General features: G+C 40.0%; 1 protein-coding gene across 1 annotated transcript in view; it reads right to left on the minus strand.

The window, feature by feature from the left end:
* The window catches only part of man1a2 (mannosidase, alpha, class 1A, member 2), a 74011-nt gene that overhangs the window by 27096 nt on the left and 30352 nt on the right, over positions 1–16563 (minus strand). The window contains exon 5 of the mRNA XM_039652071.2: positions 2070–2188. Coding sequence (XP_039508005.2) covers positions 2070–2188 — 119 coding nt within the window. The remainder of the gene's footprint in view (positions 1–2069; positions 2189–16563) is intronic.

Genomic DNA, 16563 nt, shown 5'->3' on the forward strand with positions numbered 1-16563 from the left:
CATCAAGCTTTTTTCATTCATACAAAGATTGGAAACAGAAACTGCTTTCTCACTCAATAACACACACACACACACACACACTCACACACACTATGTCTAGTATAACAAAATAACATTCACCCAATGAAGAAAAAAAAAAAAAAACACAGTGAGGTTCAATGGCATGGTTGTACAAACTCCCACAAACTCCTGTTTTAGCCATCTCAAAATATCATAATCCACCAGCACCTAAAAACAGCACCTGTTTTTGTATACTGCTTATGAAATACAAGCAGGTTTTCTAGTTCGTAACATAACACTTCAGAAGCATCTTATATTGACTAGGTTTTACACTAATTTGATAAGACAAGAACATGCTTTAACCAACCCTTTCACTTAGCATTCATTTAGCATGTCTATTAATTTTGACAAAAGTGAACGTGCGCCAGATTTATTCAGATATGACCGTTCCCTGACCAAGGTCCATTAATTCAGTTTTAGGTTTAACAGCTGCAATTAATGCTGATGGCAGACAGCTTCATCCATCACCACAAGAGAAGCAGAGAACAGTGGAGAGAGAGAGAGAGAGAAAGAGAGAGAGAGAGAGAGAGAGAGAGAGAGAGAGAGAGAGAGAGAGAGAGAGAGAGAGAGAGAGAGAGAGCGAGCATGCATTTCTTTATTCACAAAAGAAGATTTTTTTTATTATTTTTTATGTACATATAATGAAATTCAATGGGGTCCAATCATTGTATGATTTTTCATTGATATACAAAAACCACTGAAATCATCTAGATTCTAGAATGACATCAGGGTGAGAAAATATTCTCTATTCATGTAATTATAAAATGGACAACACTTTAAACATTTTACAATAATTTTAGTAAAAATATGCTATTTTGAAATATTTTTAAAATAAAATTTTAAAATTGTTCTCTATGTTAAGATATTTTAAAATGTAATTGAAAAAGGTGAATTTTCAGCATCCTTACTAATTGTCAAAAGATCCTTCAAAAATCATTATAATATGCTGATTTGCTGCTCAAGAAACATTTAAATACTACTATCAATGATGAAAATGATTTTACTGCTTAATATTTTTTGTAGAACTAATATGTCCTTATGTTTTCCTTCCTCGCCATGGTTTGCAGTTTATTCTCCTCCAAAAAAAAAAAAAATCCTTCCAGCACCTCCATCCCACTGTGACACGCCGAGCCCCAACGGCCAGACCCAACGGTCCAAGCGTGAGTCATTCCTCAAAGTGCACATGCTTCATAAGATACACTTATCCAAAAGTAACAGTGAGGAGGGGAGAGAGAAGAAATGAGGCCACTGCTCGAAAAGCCAAAAAGATGAACTAAACACCCCGAGGAGATTTCATGCCCTGTAAGTCCTGCTAAGAGATAGACGGGAGAAAAATGACACAACACAAAGAGACCAGAGAGATTGATAAAGTTGAGAAGAGCATACAGATTCTTCATATCTGATGAAGAACAGGCCGGAAAAACAACTGATAGGGAAAGAAACTGGAGAAATCCCATTAGAATGTGAATGCAGACAGAAAGAGAGAGAGAGAGAGAGAGAGAGAGAGAGAGAGAGAGAGAGAGAGAGAGAGAGAGAGCAGGAGACACAGGGCCCCTGGGGCCAGTCACTGGCCCCGCTCCTTCTCTGACGTCTCTTTTGTCTGCCATTTTTTTTTTCTCAACATCACCATCTAATTCTGGAGGCAGAGCTCTGGAGGCTCGCATTGTTTCCATGGCGCCAGTCTTGTCTCCTGGATACAGTGATGTGTCACATCAACTCTTTTCTCACCACACGTTTTCCACAAAGTGCCACCAAAATCTGATCAAAACCTGAAAGATTCACACACACTGAGGACTGAAGTCTTTGAGGAGTTATGGGGTGTCGAAACGCTTGTTAATACAGCTGTGTCAGTCTGCTGCCAAAGTATACGGCTCACCACTGTGAAATAATAGTGTCCTGAGATATCACTGTCTATAAACAAAAACAGATTTGCTTTGTCCCAAACCTACAAAGACCAGTGCTGTTGGTGATCTTGGTTGCGTGTTCATGTCCAAGTCTTGGCCACTTACCACACTGAAATCCAGGTTTTGCTCGATCCACTCCTGGCCGTCCTTAAACTCGTTGTGGAGGCCCATTATGTAAAGGGTATCCAGGGCGTCAACTATAGTGGCTCCCATCTGGGAATTACCTGCGAAGAAGAGGATGTGAACACTAATTAAAATGTAAACAAACTTAAAGTTACATAATAAGGTCCATCTGATGCAAGCAATATTCATTTGCATTAGTGTGAAGTTAAACGCACAGCATATTGAGGAAAAACAAAGCTACCAAACAAACAAAAACAGACATCACTACTATGAAGGAGAGCTATTCATTACTCAATGCCAGACCCTTAATCTTTCGGATTTGGGTCTGGATTTCCAAGCTAAAAAGGTTGCAAAAAAGAAAAAAAAAGATATAACCCAAGACCCACTGAACTGACGTCACATTCATCCCTCACCACCTCATTTACACTCTTATAAATACACTGCCCATCGGACTAATATCCACACTCTCTGGCTCTCTCAGGCCTCATCATACTGAATGCATCTTGATTGGCATTTACACAAGGCTGGCATTCTGGATCCCAGACTTTGCTGCTGTACATCAAATTGGACTCAAAGTTACTAGGGGAATTCCAATGGTAATCAGACCAGGTTTCTCTCTCTGCTTCATACAAGCTATCTTTTCATCGCACACTCGCCCACTTAATGACATCCTTGCCTGTTTCATTTGGTGACAGATTGCAAGTTGTTCTAATATGAAGTAAAATGCAAGTGGTAGCTGACATGATGATTTTATTGTTCAGATTGTGTTTTTCCTCTGATTGTTCATCTTGAGAGAGAACCAAATGAGAGATTTTCAGTGGTGGAGAGGTTTATGTAGTAATGCAGGAGTGTGTTTGTGACTCATTTATACCCCCCCAAAAAAGAGGAGTTTTACTTTGTTGCATTTCCAAGCCAAAGGCATGAGTCAGAAGGCTTTTCCCCTCTATCTGTCTCATCTCAAAGGTTTATCAAGGGAATGCAGTGGGGCAGAGAGCCAAACCCCATCCATAGCTAACAGTTTAGTGCTCACCATTTCTGCTGCCACTGATTCCCTGGACCCTGAACGCAACATCTGCTGAGCTCATCAACAAACTGCTCTGGCTAAGTGTGTGCAACAGTGAACAGTAGAAAGAAAAGAGAGAGTAATGTACAAGAGACATAAGACCACACAGATGGAGTTGTTGAAGATGTATACCATTAAAAAGATTTTGGTGGGTAAGAATTTTTTCACACATAGATTAGGGTACAATTCTGGTAGAAGCTTCTTGTGCTAACCAAAGCTATATTTATTTGATAAAGAATTGCAGTAAAACAGTATAATAACTTAAAATAATCCATTTTCTATTTTGATATATTAAAAAAAAAAAAACAAACTATAAAATATGGTCATATAAAATGACATTTTCAGTAGCCATTACTCCATTTTTCAGTCACATGATTCTTCAGAAATCATTCTAAGATGCTGCTTTTGTGATTAAGAAATATTTCTTAATATTACAAAAGTTGAACACAGTTGTGCTGCTTAGTATTTTTCTAGAAACATTTCTTTCAAGATTATTTGACAAACAGACATTACTCAACAAATATTATGTAACCATATACATGTATTTCACTTAGGATCAATTTATTGTGTCTTACCTGAATAAACTAATTCATCAAAAAAAAAAAAAAAACCCTGACCCAAACTTCTGAACAGCAGTGTATAAACAGGCTAACATATAAAGATCTATATGAAGATTGTAATATTCTCTGATCAGATTATTTAAAGCACTTTAAAATTGCTTCAGCTCAGACCACAAATACCTACAATTAAAATCCACAAATCAAACAGATCCAATTTTAACCTAAGCATTAGTAAGGCACATAACTTTGTAGGTCTGAACTAAACACCATAATGTCTAATTGCTTTGCGGCTCTATTCTGTATGCAGCAACTCTCTCAAGGAATGTTTTATGATCACCAATTTGTACTCCATAAAGTGCATTGAGACCAAGCACAAAAAGAAAAGAAAAAAACATTTCCAGTGCAATTTCCACAAATGAGCCATGAGGCCAAAAGCAATGCTGAACTCAAGATAACAGCCAGTGAGCTGGTGAACATGGCCGCTGTAATAGGCTGTTAGGATGCATCTTGATATGAGTAACTAATAAAATGTTTTAATGTTTTGCGGGGTCAAGTCATCACGCTCCAGGTGAATCAGCGCATGGTTGAAAAATGCTGAGTATACAGATGCAGAAAGGTTACATATGCACTACAAGATTGGTTTAATTTATAAATATCCTATTTATCGCTCCATTTTTACCAAGAAATAAGCATCATAGTGATGATTTGCTAGGTTGTTTCTAAAGCTCTCTTGATTTTCTTATGATTTTAATAGTGGCATTCTTTAAAGCTAGCCTTGCTAGCGGCAGACCATGTGTCATTGAGAATAAGACGTGGTCTGGAAACCACATCATTTTCTCGTATTTGAGGCGTGGTTTACAAATGCCCAGAGCTGTATTATAGGGTGCTACGAATGTCTATCAAATGAGTCTGTATGTAGCTCATAGCCAATCGGTTCAATGATACCAGATGGAGTATGTAGAACGAAAATTAGACTATGAAGACAACGATGGGTCAGAGATTTAGGAGATTTATGTATACACAAAACGTGTTTCTCAATGTCAAGGATACTTCCTTGGCGGGACGGGTCCTTCCAAATGATTTCCTTCAGAGGCTAGAAGAGGTTCCTCTTTAGCATTCAGAGAACACAAATGCAACAGGCTAGCAAGTGCACGCCATTACATCAGTGAAAGGTCCGCTTTTGGCGCTGCAAAAATGGTAGTGCTACTGGTTTGGTTGCTGTACCGCACTGTTTAAACACACTTGACAGTCCTTACTTTGTCTTGTCAGCCCACATAGAAATAAATAAATAAATAAATAAATAAATAAATAAAAGTAAGGGATAATGTAAAGCGAGATGGTTGTTACAGCGAATACAACCCCACAAACTCTAACGCGAAGCGGAGGGGTCTTAAATTAGCCCGGAGGGGTTGTATTCGCTGTAACAACCACCTCGCTATACATTTTCCCACTTATAACATGGCTACCTACCAAATAAATCAATAATTTGACACAAATTATTGATTTAAAAAAAGGAGTTTATCAATTTAAAAACTATTATATTACCAGAGTGAACTTCTGCGTCCATAGCAACACAATCTAGATGTTAAAACACATGAGATGGTAAAATATGTGATCAACAAAAAAGGCTAAAGTTATATGAAGTTACAAATTAAAAAAAGTGAATCACCAGTAAAAGGGAACAGCTTTAAATCCCCCCTCTGCAAATCAGAGCCGATATGTTTAATGTCAAACATTAGGCTGTATCAAAAGGTAACTTCGCGTCCGCTGTCAAGACGGATCCCCATAGATATAAACAAACTGCTTCGGTGTGTCACATATACGTTGTCATCGTCTAGCTGCTCCCTCCCCATTCTGTGATTGGTTCCCTATCTCAGGCGAAAATTTGGTTCATGGCGTCCAGGGTGCCTAGCAGCGCGAATAAAATCGTGCTGCGGCAAGGCAGCATGGGAAAACCCAGGCTACTTAAAGCCTGTCTTCATATAAAAACACTGCCCAATAGTTGCCTTTGGTGTCGGAGGTTATTCATCACATTATGACGTGTGTTAGGTATTACCAACTGCTTCAGGGTGGACAACTTGCTTTTTCCCCTGGAAAGGTAACTTTGCTGATGCTCTTGAAACAAAAATCCAACATTAATTTCAAGCTCCAGTGCAGTTAACGGCAAGGATATTAGATGAACCTTTTAAGGTCACAAACTTATTTCTGCCTTTCCTCCCCCCGAGAAATCTGACAAGCACAAGGAGAAAGCATCTGAAGCAGAACATGAAACACTGTATATTCTGACCAGATAGGCTTCTCTGCACTGTCAAGTGATCACCTTCAGACTGGGCCATAGAGCTCATGTCCACAGACACGGCCTGCATGTTTTCTGGGGGCATGTACATTTGCTGGAAGCTTTCGGCTGCATTTTTTTCATTATTTCTGCATTTACTCTTATATTCGCACAGTCTTAGCCATTACTTATCCGTACAGGCTCAGATTGCAAACCCACTGAAGCATGACTGGAAATGTGGGTGCTGCAAATAAAACTACAGGTGGATCTTAGCTAGTAGAAAGAAGCGGGATTCTGTAAATATTGAGAGAACGCAACACTGGAAAGCTTGAGTGTGCTCGACTGTGAATTTGCCATGGATGAGGAATTATTTTGAAGTTTGGTTTCTTGGAAATGAAAACAAATCACATTTGAACAGTGCGGTTTCCTGAGGATTATTTCCTCTTGTATTAATCCCTTTCCAACTTTCATTGTGATTTTAAAATTACAATGCTTAATACCACCGGTCTCAATTTGCCAAGACGTGGCTGCAAAATGTCACACATCGATATTAAAAGAAAAGAAAAAACAGAAAATCATGTTTAGATCCTCATCCCAATTAAGTGTGTCAGTAAAAAAAAAATGAAATCACATTTGCCTCAAGTGTCAAGGTCACCATTAAAGCTAAAGAATAGCTAACGGTCCTGTTACATTATGAATTTTGCTGTGATACAGTAAAATGCTAAAGCTTATTATTATATTATTAATACTTATATTCTTGTTTCACACATACACACAGAGTTAGTTTTTTTTTATTTTTTAAATGGGTTATGTGATTTAATGCTTAATATATGGCATTACTACCCACTCAGCAGCAGCGGATGACAAAGGGTAATAAAAATAACTACACAATAAAACAGAAATAATGACCATGGCTCTCCATTTGATGGTTTATAGTTTTTTTTTGTTTGTTTTTTTTGTATAAAGCTGGGTGTACAGCATTTACTTTTCTCAGTAGTTCTTCACTGTTGCTTGTTAGATTGTATGAAGAGGCATCTTGGGTAAAAGCGAAGGCATACAGACCTACATCAATAGTCTTTTATGCCAGACAGTAGCTCTACATCATAGGAATTTCATGACTGACAGTTTAGACTGACCATTTTAAGTCAGCAGAACACAGCTATTATGCCATCCTCATTTACATGTGAAACTGAAACAATACTGTAGAAACCTTGCACTAATGACAGCAAGCCTAAAGCCTGGCCTGGAGTCAGATGTGGCTGGGTAAAAGTGGTCGGCTTTATTCTTTACTAGACAGCTGCCAGAACGGTCACACTGCAGGACTGTGAGCCACAATTAAGGACACAGGACTTCAAAGGTCAAGATAAAACTAAAGGCACTCAATGAGAGTCTCACGCTAAGAGTTAAACTCTAGAGTTAAAAGAGTTAAATATTTTACGACTTGAGTCAAAAAAGTAAAATGCAAAAATAAACAAAATTAAAAATACAAAATGAAAAATAAAAAATAAAATACCAGCCAGGGTAAGACAATTCACTTGACTGCATTAAAAGTTGTATCAGCGGTTTCAGGCCCAAAATAAAATTATCAAATTCATCTAATCTTTCCTAACGATCCGCTAGCTGCCCGCCCCATAAGCAGGCTGTCAAAAAAAAAAAAACGTGTCTCTGTAGGCAACCTAAGCTCTGAGATCTGCACACAAAAACAAATGGGCACAACCACCACTCAAAATTAAAATAAACCGTGTTCTAACCAATCACCGACAGGGGCGAGTGTTGTTTGTTTTTGCGCTTGTTCATGGTGCCCGCACGCAAAGTCGGAGCTGAAGAATAAGTCAGTGTCAATCAACCCTATGCTATCAACGGACCAGACTAAACTTGAATAGTTCTAGCGAATATCAGATTGTAGGGATTTAGTATGTGAGTTTTTCATGATGCACAAAAAGGGAAGGAGGGGCGAGATAACTTGGTTTGTTTGGGTTCTTGCTTCAAACACAAACAGAAGTGACGTCACACATTTCGCTGATACCTTTAATGTATCATGCTAAACTTTTTGGCCTCCAAAGATACATTTACTTTTTGATGCAATTTTAAAAAAAACCCCTCAAATATAGCCTTGTGGGACTGTAATCTGGTGCCGCCGTGTGCGCTTTTCACCGCTGTAACTCACACACACATATGCAATCACAGTCCATGTACAGGTGCTCTGGTCAAAATAACGTGTCAGCACTCAAGTCACGTACATTCAGCTCAAGGGCACACTAGTGTCTGTCTGTCTCTCGTGATCTCTTAATGAATAACTGCACAGACACAGCTTATTTCCATCACAGTGTCTCCTTTTTTACCAAACCTCTGCCTCCATCCTGCACTCTTCTATCTCTGCTCTGTTTGTAATTTGGTGTTTGCTGTCTGTCACTGGTAAGTGGCTGATGAATATTTACTGAGTCACAGCACTTTGATGAATGGCTATAGTTGTGATGCCGAGGGAGAGAAGTGATCCCCGTTTCTCAGACACACAGACTCTTGCACCATTTTAATGCTGCAGACTCATGGGGCACGCCATTATCCGGGTAGTGCAGCAAGAACAGGGTTTATATCATGTTGGAGAGTAACCAATTAAAAAAAAAAAATAGCAATGTCACCAACAACATTTTTTCCGTAGAAACACTACAGCTCAGACCAGAGCAGCTTTTCCAGTTAACAGCAATTAGATGAATGAGAAAAATACTAATAATTTGAATCACTGCACCCATGCCTGCAATGCATTTTACATGTTTTTTACTATTATTATATATACATAATAGATTAGATTTAATAGATTTAATAATAGATTTAATCAAATAGGGCCATTTATATGTTTTTGATTCAGTTATTATTATTAAATTACTATATAGTGCTTATGTGCCAAATAAACACTGCTCTGAATTCTTGCAAAAAAATAATTATCTGATTACATTTGTATTTTAAACATATATTTATCTAGACAAAATGAACAAATTGCCTCTTCAAGTACAGTCACACATTTCAATGATTAAATAAGCCTTAGCTATAAAAGTTACATCTGCATTGTTTGTAGAAAAGATGCCATTTGAACACAGACGGATGAATGCATTACAGGCTTTAGCAGAAATATGTGAGACATTTAAAGGGAAAAACGCATGACTGTCTAGTACTGTGCATCCATCAGCGCTTTTAGCACATGCTTAAAATAAAATACAGCAAAATAAAATGCAAAAAAAGGATTGTTTGCACTGTATTACTTGTCTGCATTGACTTCTTTGAAACTGTCAAGCTACAAGCTTCCCAACACTGCTATGTCATGGCTTTTGTTCCACTTTTTCTCCTTCTCAAACTCCATTTTCCATTTCATTTCCAACTCTTTTCACTGCTTTGTTTCTAGGTCTCCTCTAACATGTCAAGGGCTTGAGTGCATTCCTGGTGGACTGCACAGAACCGAATTTGTGCGATTTTCCACCTGCGCTTGGCATCTTCTCATCTATTAAAAGTTTAATCCCAGCAGAACCCCGGCAGAGCGGGAAAAGCAGCAGGAATTGAGCTGGAATCAGTCAGTCAGTAGGGAGGGGTTTGCAACATTTTCTTTCTCTGCCAGCTGGAAACATGCTAACTCAAAGTAAGCCTTGTAACACTTAAAGAACAATGCTTAAATACAAGTCACTTCAGAGCAGTGCTAAGGGCATGATATCGATGCATATGCAAAAGTACATATTTTCAAAAACAACTCAACTTCAAGTACAGTCACACATTTCAACGATTAAAAAAGCCTTAGCTATTAAAGTTACATCTGCATTGTTTGTAGAAAAGATGCCATTTGAACACAGACGCATGAATGCATTACAGGCTTTAGCAGAAATGTGTGAGACATTTAAAGGAAAAACGTGTGACTAACTGTCTAGTACTGTGCATCCATCAGCGCTTAGCACGTGCTTGGGATGTATTCACGCACAACTGGCATACTTAGCACGGTGATGAGAAAAGCCCAAACCTCAGTGTTAAACTGCTTTGTCTCTGCATTGCAGGAGAGAGTGGTGCTTGGCACCTGCCTGAGCCGAGCCGAGCCGAGCAGCAGTCGTATATGAAGTCATCATGGAGAAGACAACATGCCCCAGGGCTCATCCTTGTTCACTCATTACAGCATTACCAACACAGTGGGTCATGTACCGACGGGTCTCTAGACAAAACTCATGCACACGCCACGAGCACTAAACTCACATGCTGAGAAGCTGTGTATACTTCCCTATGCTCTTCACAGTCAAACAGAAAATCACACGCATCATTACAAAAATATTAACCACCTAGGGAACGCAATTCATTGGGCAGTACACCAAGATGCAAATATAATTGGAGATTTTGGTGAGGCTGATGGATGATGGAAATTAAGCAAATGAGGTCATATGTACCAAAAAAATGAATGGAAAAATCAAAAGAGCCAGCTGACTGAGGCATAATGCTCTCATTACAATCCCTTGTCTTGACAACTCCTAGCGGTTTTCCCTCCCCCTCTTTTATTCTCACTGTCCGCTCCTCCACAACCTGAATATTGGGGATGCACCGATACGATCATTTTGGCAGATATCGATAATTATTAATATTTGAAAGCCGAAAACTGAACTATTAGACGATAAATCCACATTTTTGAGAGCCTGCTAACAAAAACAAAAGTCTCACCAATAAAAGCCATGTCCCAAGCATACAATAATAATGTTCTCATTATAATTTTATGTAGCCTGTATGACAAACTTGTGCTGTATTTTCCTTTTTCCTCAAAGTGATTCCAATCATATTTCAAGCAAAACAAAACCATCATGGCGAACAGTGCAGATCTGTAGGAAATAGAAACTCATACAGGTTTGGATCAACATTAGGTTGAGTAAATGATGAAAAAATACTCATTTTTAGTGCTCTCTTTAAGCCCCACCCCTTTCAACCAGTCAGGGAGAAACGCTGAGCTCTCATTTTATAACACGGCTCCTCTTTTATTCCCGAGAACAAGATATGAGGGACAAAAACAACCCAGTTGTAGACAATGGTCGAGCACCAGACTCAAAGCAAGTGTCCTCGGCTGCTTAGCTGCAGGCTGGTGGGTAATGATCAAGACAGAGCGCTGATTAAAGACCAAGTAGTCTGCATGCTCTGCCTCTTATCAGCCAGCATACGCATTCTGACCTCAGCTAGCCCTGCCGTTACTATGGCAACACTGGACGTCGGGATGATGGAGAACACAATGGCCCGTCTCCAGCTGCGGGTCTGGAGGGCTGTGCCCAGACTAAAACTGTCTAGATTCAGCCTTCTCTCTCTCTCTCTCTCTCTCTCTCTCTCTCTCTCTCTCTCTCTCTCTCTCTCTCTCTCTCTCTCTCTCTCTCTCTCTCTCTCTCTCTCTCTCTACACATCAGGATAAGACTTCCTACTCAATGTGGGTTCATACTGAGGTTAAGCCTAATGAGTCCATTCGGCCATGTAATGGTGGAAAGAAATGAAAACACAAGGCTTGACCACTTTTTTTCAAAAAAAAGAAAGAAAAAAAATCCATTGTCAACTAAAAATCTTTTAATGGTTTAATTACAATAGACTACAATAAAAAAATGCTGTTTTATTTATTTATTTTTTCCTAAATAAATGCTGGATTCAGGCTCTGTCGGGTCATTATATTGTGTGTTTGTTTTTTTGGGTTTTTTTGTTGTTTTTAAACCAGGTTCTGGTTAGCTTTTGTGTAACTCAGCTAGGTCAATTTTACTGGCAATACAACTAGGTCAACGTAACCAGATGGTGGGCCTGTGCAAACCAGTTAAAACTGGATCAATATGTCAATGGAGGTTTTGTGTTCTGTTCTGAGAAAAAAAAAATCCTGAATGAAATTAAGGATAATTGAGATTATTATAGAAAATGAAAAAAAAAAAAATGAAATTATTATAGAAAAAGAAAAATGAATGCAGTTGCACATTATAACTTATTTGTTTACAGTTAACTTGTCACAGCTAACGTCTGCTTAGAACGCTAGCCTTCTACAAACGCAAAACACACCGCCTCTACACACAGGGCGAGTGACACAGCAGGCACCATATGGAAGTTTCACCTCCCGCCAAACGAATGGCACGCACAGGCCTGACATCGCTGTCATTTCATACAACAAAATTGCAATGCACATTCAGTGCAGACCACTCTGTTGACTACAATGCGCTCTTTGATAGTGCGCTAGCGTCGGGGCTGTGGTCGCAGTATTTATTTAAGGGGTTGAAAAAAGGACATAAAGTTGCTTTGTATGCAACTGTACAAACATGAATACTAACATAATATTGTCATTGAATAAACTGGAAAAGAAATATAGCCTTATACCAGTTTTCTTTCCACAGATTCTCCAAGGCTGCTCCAACCAGTTGCCTTTCTAAAAGTTTGAGTATTTTTCAAATATTGTGAAAGAATGAATTGTCATTGATTAAAAATTATTTTATATGAACTGTCCTTGTGCTAGCCTAAATCCTATAACAGATTTTATAGTGCATTAAAATTAATTGCTTTCAACATTAGGTTGCGTGACCTAGCACGGTTTCAAAAATAACCCAACAAACTGATTTCTGAAGGATTCTGAAGACTGGAGTAATGATGCTGAAAATTCAGCTTTGACAATAGAAAAGATTATTTTAAGATTAAAACTATTTTCATGCACACTAAAAGCCCCTATGTCAGAACAGCATGTGAATGAGGCTTTAAAACACAAAATAATAAATAATAAACTTTGAAGAGAAAGAACTGCAATGGCACGCAAGTGTAACATATCTACTGGTATATACTGTACACCCAAAATCACAGCTGTGTTTTAAATGTGATGTGAATGTACATTGCATTGCACATTATGTTGGGATGGCAGTGCCAGAACTGCACATGACAGAATGTGCACTGTATCACGATCGTGCACTGTATCACAATCTCTCTTCAAAGGCAGATCGTGGAGACAATTTAATAGTTAACTAACTAAAATTGAAATATTGCACACCTCTATTTTAAATTGCAATAATATTTTGCAACATTACTGTTTTTACTATATTTTTATCAAATACCTGCACAAGAGACTTAAAAAACATTGTCATCAAGTACATACATTTTTTTACAGACTTCTACAGATCTAGAGAATGTTATTGTAAATCCACTGCACATTAAACATTAAATCGTAATACATCAGAAACAGAAAAGCAGGCACTCACACCGCCGTGTGAGCACACGTTGACGTGTGGTTATTTATAGAATTGTGTTATCGTATGCGTAGCGGTGGCAGTTGGGTTACGCAATCTGACCCTGGGGTCTGGACTGAGAATATTCCCTTCAAACAGTGTGCTTGTTTACAGATCAAAGCGCATACCATCAGCAATCAGTCCAGAGAGTGCCTTCAAGCAGCAGTCTCAAGCTTTCATGGGTCAAATGTTTTCACACACACAAAAAAATAATCAATGTATGTCTATCAGTGGATCGATATGGGCGAGTCCCTGTCCTACCGCAACAGTAAGCCACTGGAATGGTCAGAGTCCTTTTGACCAACACATCAGATATACAATCAAGAGGTCAAAGCCTTAGTGTGGAATCACAAATGAACAGTATTCTTAAACAAGTTTTAAACAGAAAAGGGCCTACTGTTATGTCCCAAGTATTTCAATTGTGCAAAAAAGTATTTCACTTGTGACTAGCCTGTCTTTTATAGGTATAGTCAGTGTTGGGGAAGTTACTTTTTAAAAAGTAGTGCAACTCGTTACTCGATACTTCTTAAAAAAAAATAATCTGCATTAAGCATTCGTATAATGGTTTTCTAAGGGAGGAAACTGCTTAAAGTGTAATTAAACACGGTGTTCATATTCTGGGCTCATCTGATTTTATTTGTACAAACTACTTTATTATGATTTTAGTATCATAGTGATTAATAAATGCACACACTATCCGTGAACTTGATAAATGTTGCAGATATGTTTTACTCTGCATGCAAACAAATGCCTTTCAACTCGTGTGAAAAATTCAGAATTTAATAAATGTGCAGCAATTTGTACAAGCGTTGAAGTGGGGAATCTCCTCAACCACCACCAATGTGTAGCATACAACCTGGATGATGCGACAGCAGCCTTATTGCACCAGAACACCCACCAAACACCAGCTTATTGGTGGAGAGGAGACAGAGTAATGAAGCCAAACAGTATATTTGGAAACTTCCTCCAGCAGCAACCCTGCTTAGCTTCAGTGGGAAAACCAGTCTTGGCTGATATTGTGATATGGCTGCTGAAGTCCATGAAGTCCAACAGTAATTAAATACAACAGTAATTGTCCTGACATTTATTGTTGAAGGTGCTAGATGTGTTACAAAAGCAGTGCTTTGACAGAGTGGCAGCAGTATTTTAAAGAAAAGGGGTTTAGAAACACAACCTCTAGCAGAGCATTTTAGCTAGCTCTAAAAAACGTTAGAGGACCATAAACGCACCAAGACCGTTAAAAGGTTGGGTTTTAGCATGCTGCGTCATCTGTTTCTCTAAAATCACCACCGCTTAAAATATTTCTGCTAAAAATAAAGATACAACTCGCTCCACTAACCAGTTATTTAGTTATTGAACGATCAATCCAAATCCAACCCTTGTGCTGTCAGATTGATAAAATGCATCAGCAATCATCCTACTGTAGATGAGGGGTGGGCAGTTTTAATTCAGTCAACAGAATATGACATTATGAAACTGTCAGCAGAATCAGCTCACTCATTAATAATGGCTCTATATTAAGTATAGGCAGCTTTTCTGTTTCAGACTAGCCCCCAAAAAAGAAAATGTCAGCTAGTCTGACCTCGAAAAGTAGCCTAAACTACTTTTATAGCCTTTTTATATTTAAATATTATGTTACATTATTGTGGTGAGCAGGACGGCCGAGGGACGTGCGAGAAAGTCGCAAGGGCCGGTGGTGTGATTGCTAATGAGCAGCACCTGCGAAGCACACCGGTCTCGCATCTCTCACGAAGGAGCGGAGGCAAAAAGGGGGAGCGACGGAGTGGATGATCGAGAGAGGAACAGGCCGGCTTTTGTTTGTATTTTATATTTTATTTGGTAAGCCAGCAGTCGTCCGCGAGGGGCTGCTGGCCGGTATTTTATATTTTATTTTCGGGAACCAGCAGTCATCCGTGAGGGGCTGCTGGCAGGTAATTTGTTTGTTTATTTTGTTTAAATAAAGGTTTATTTTTGAATATTATCCGGTTCCTGCCTCCTTCCCTGAACCTTGTTACACTGGTGCCGAAACCCGGGAAGAGGGAGGAACGCGCTGTCCGAGGGTCCTCGCCGCTGTGGGGAATCCGTGGTGCCATCGAGCATCGTGCGCGAGTCGCCGCTCACCGTGAGCCGGAGCCTGCTGCCGTCCGCCGCAGAAGGGGAGGAGCAGGGAGCGGGGGACTCGCGGCCATGGACACTCGAGGCGGGGCGCTGGGACGAGTTGCCGGTGGGACGCCCGAGCTCGCCGCCGACCGCCTGGAAAATGGAGGGCGGCTGCCGTTCGGGAGGGAGAGGAGGAGTTACCGTCGCTTGCCGTGGGCCGGAGCCTGCTGCCATCCGCCAGTGAAGGGGAGGAGCAGGGAGCGGGGGACTCCTGCCGTCTGGCCAAGGCACCCGAGGAGCCGTCGCCGTCCACCGGGGGCGGGGGGGCGTCGAGGCGTTCACCGAGGGCCATGCAGCGTCGCCGCCGGGCACCGCGGAGGAGATCGCCCAGCTGGTGAGGGACAAGATGGCAGCGCGTTGTGGGATCCGGACTATTTTTTTATTTTTTCCTCTCTATCCTCTCTCGTGTCCGTCGCTCCTCAGGCTTCCGTCTCCGTTTCCCTTGGCTCGTCGATCCATACCCCCCAGGGATCGCCGCCGCCGGGGGGGAAGTAGGCACAGTCTCGGGTGTACCCCCCGGCCTGTGAGGGGTGATGGGGGTATGTGGTGAGCAGGATGGCCGAGGGACGTGAGAGAAAGTCGCGAGGCCGGTGGTGCGATTGCTAATGAGAAGAAGGAGCGGAGGCATAAAGGGGGAGCGACGGAGTGGATGATCGAGAGAGGAACAGGCCGGCTTTTGTTTGTATTTTATATTTTATTTGGTAAGCCAGCAGTCGTCCGCTAGGGGCTGCTGGCAGGTAATTTGTTTGTTTATTTTGTTTAAATAAAGGTTTATTTTTGAATATTATCCGGTTCCTGCCTCCTTCTTCCCTGAACCTTGTTACAATTATCCACTGTATAATATATACACATATACACACTGTTAAAATACTTGATTCTAAATTAACAAAAGGTGTGCAATTATTTTTCCAGTATAGAATCCTAAAGACGTTCCACATACAGACACATGCAAACAGACATGCAGAGAAACTTGCCAGCCACATTATCATTCAAACAGTCCAGCAGCTGAAAGGCTACATTGCATTTTTTCAGTAACAAGGTAGTAAAGTCACTGTTCTTGAAACAGTTAAACTTACATTTTCACTATTAATCAATCAATCTCTTTCACTCACTATAATGACTGCATTGGTCTGCATACCAATGGCTGAAGCTTTCACCACTAGAACTAAAAAGATAC

Source organism: Pimephales promelas, chromosome 7 (genome assembly GCF_988280905.1).
Source record: "Pimephales promelas chromosome 7, fPimPro1.hap1.1, whole genome shotgun sequence".
Lineage (NCBI taxonomy): Eukaryota > Metazoa > Chordata > Actinopteri > Cypriniformes > Leuciscidae > Pimephales > Pimephales promelas.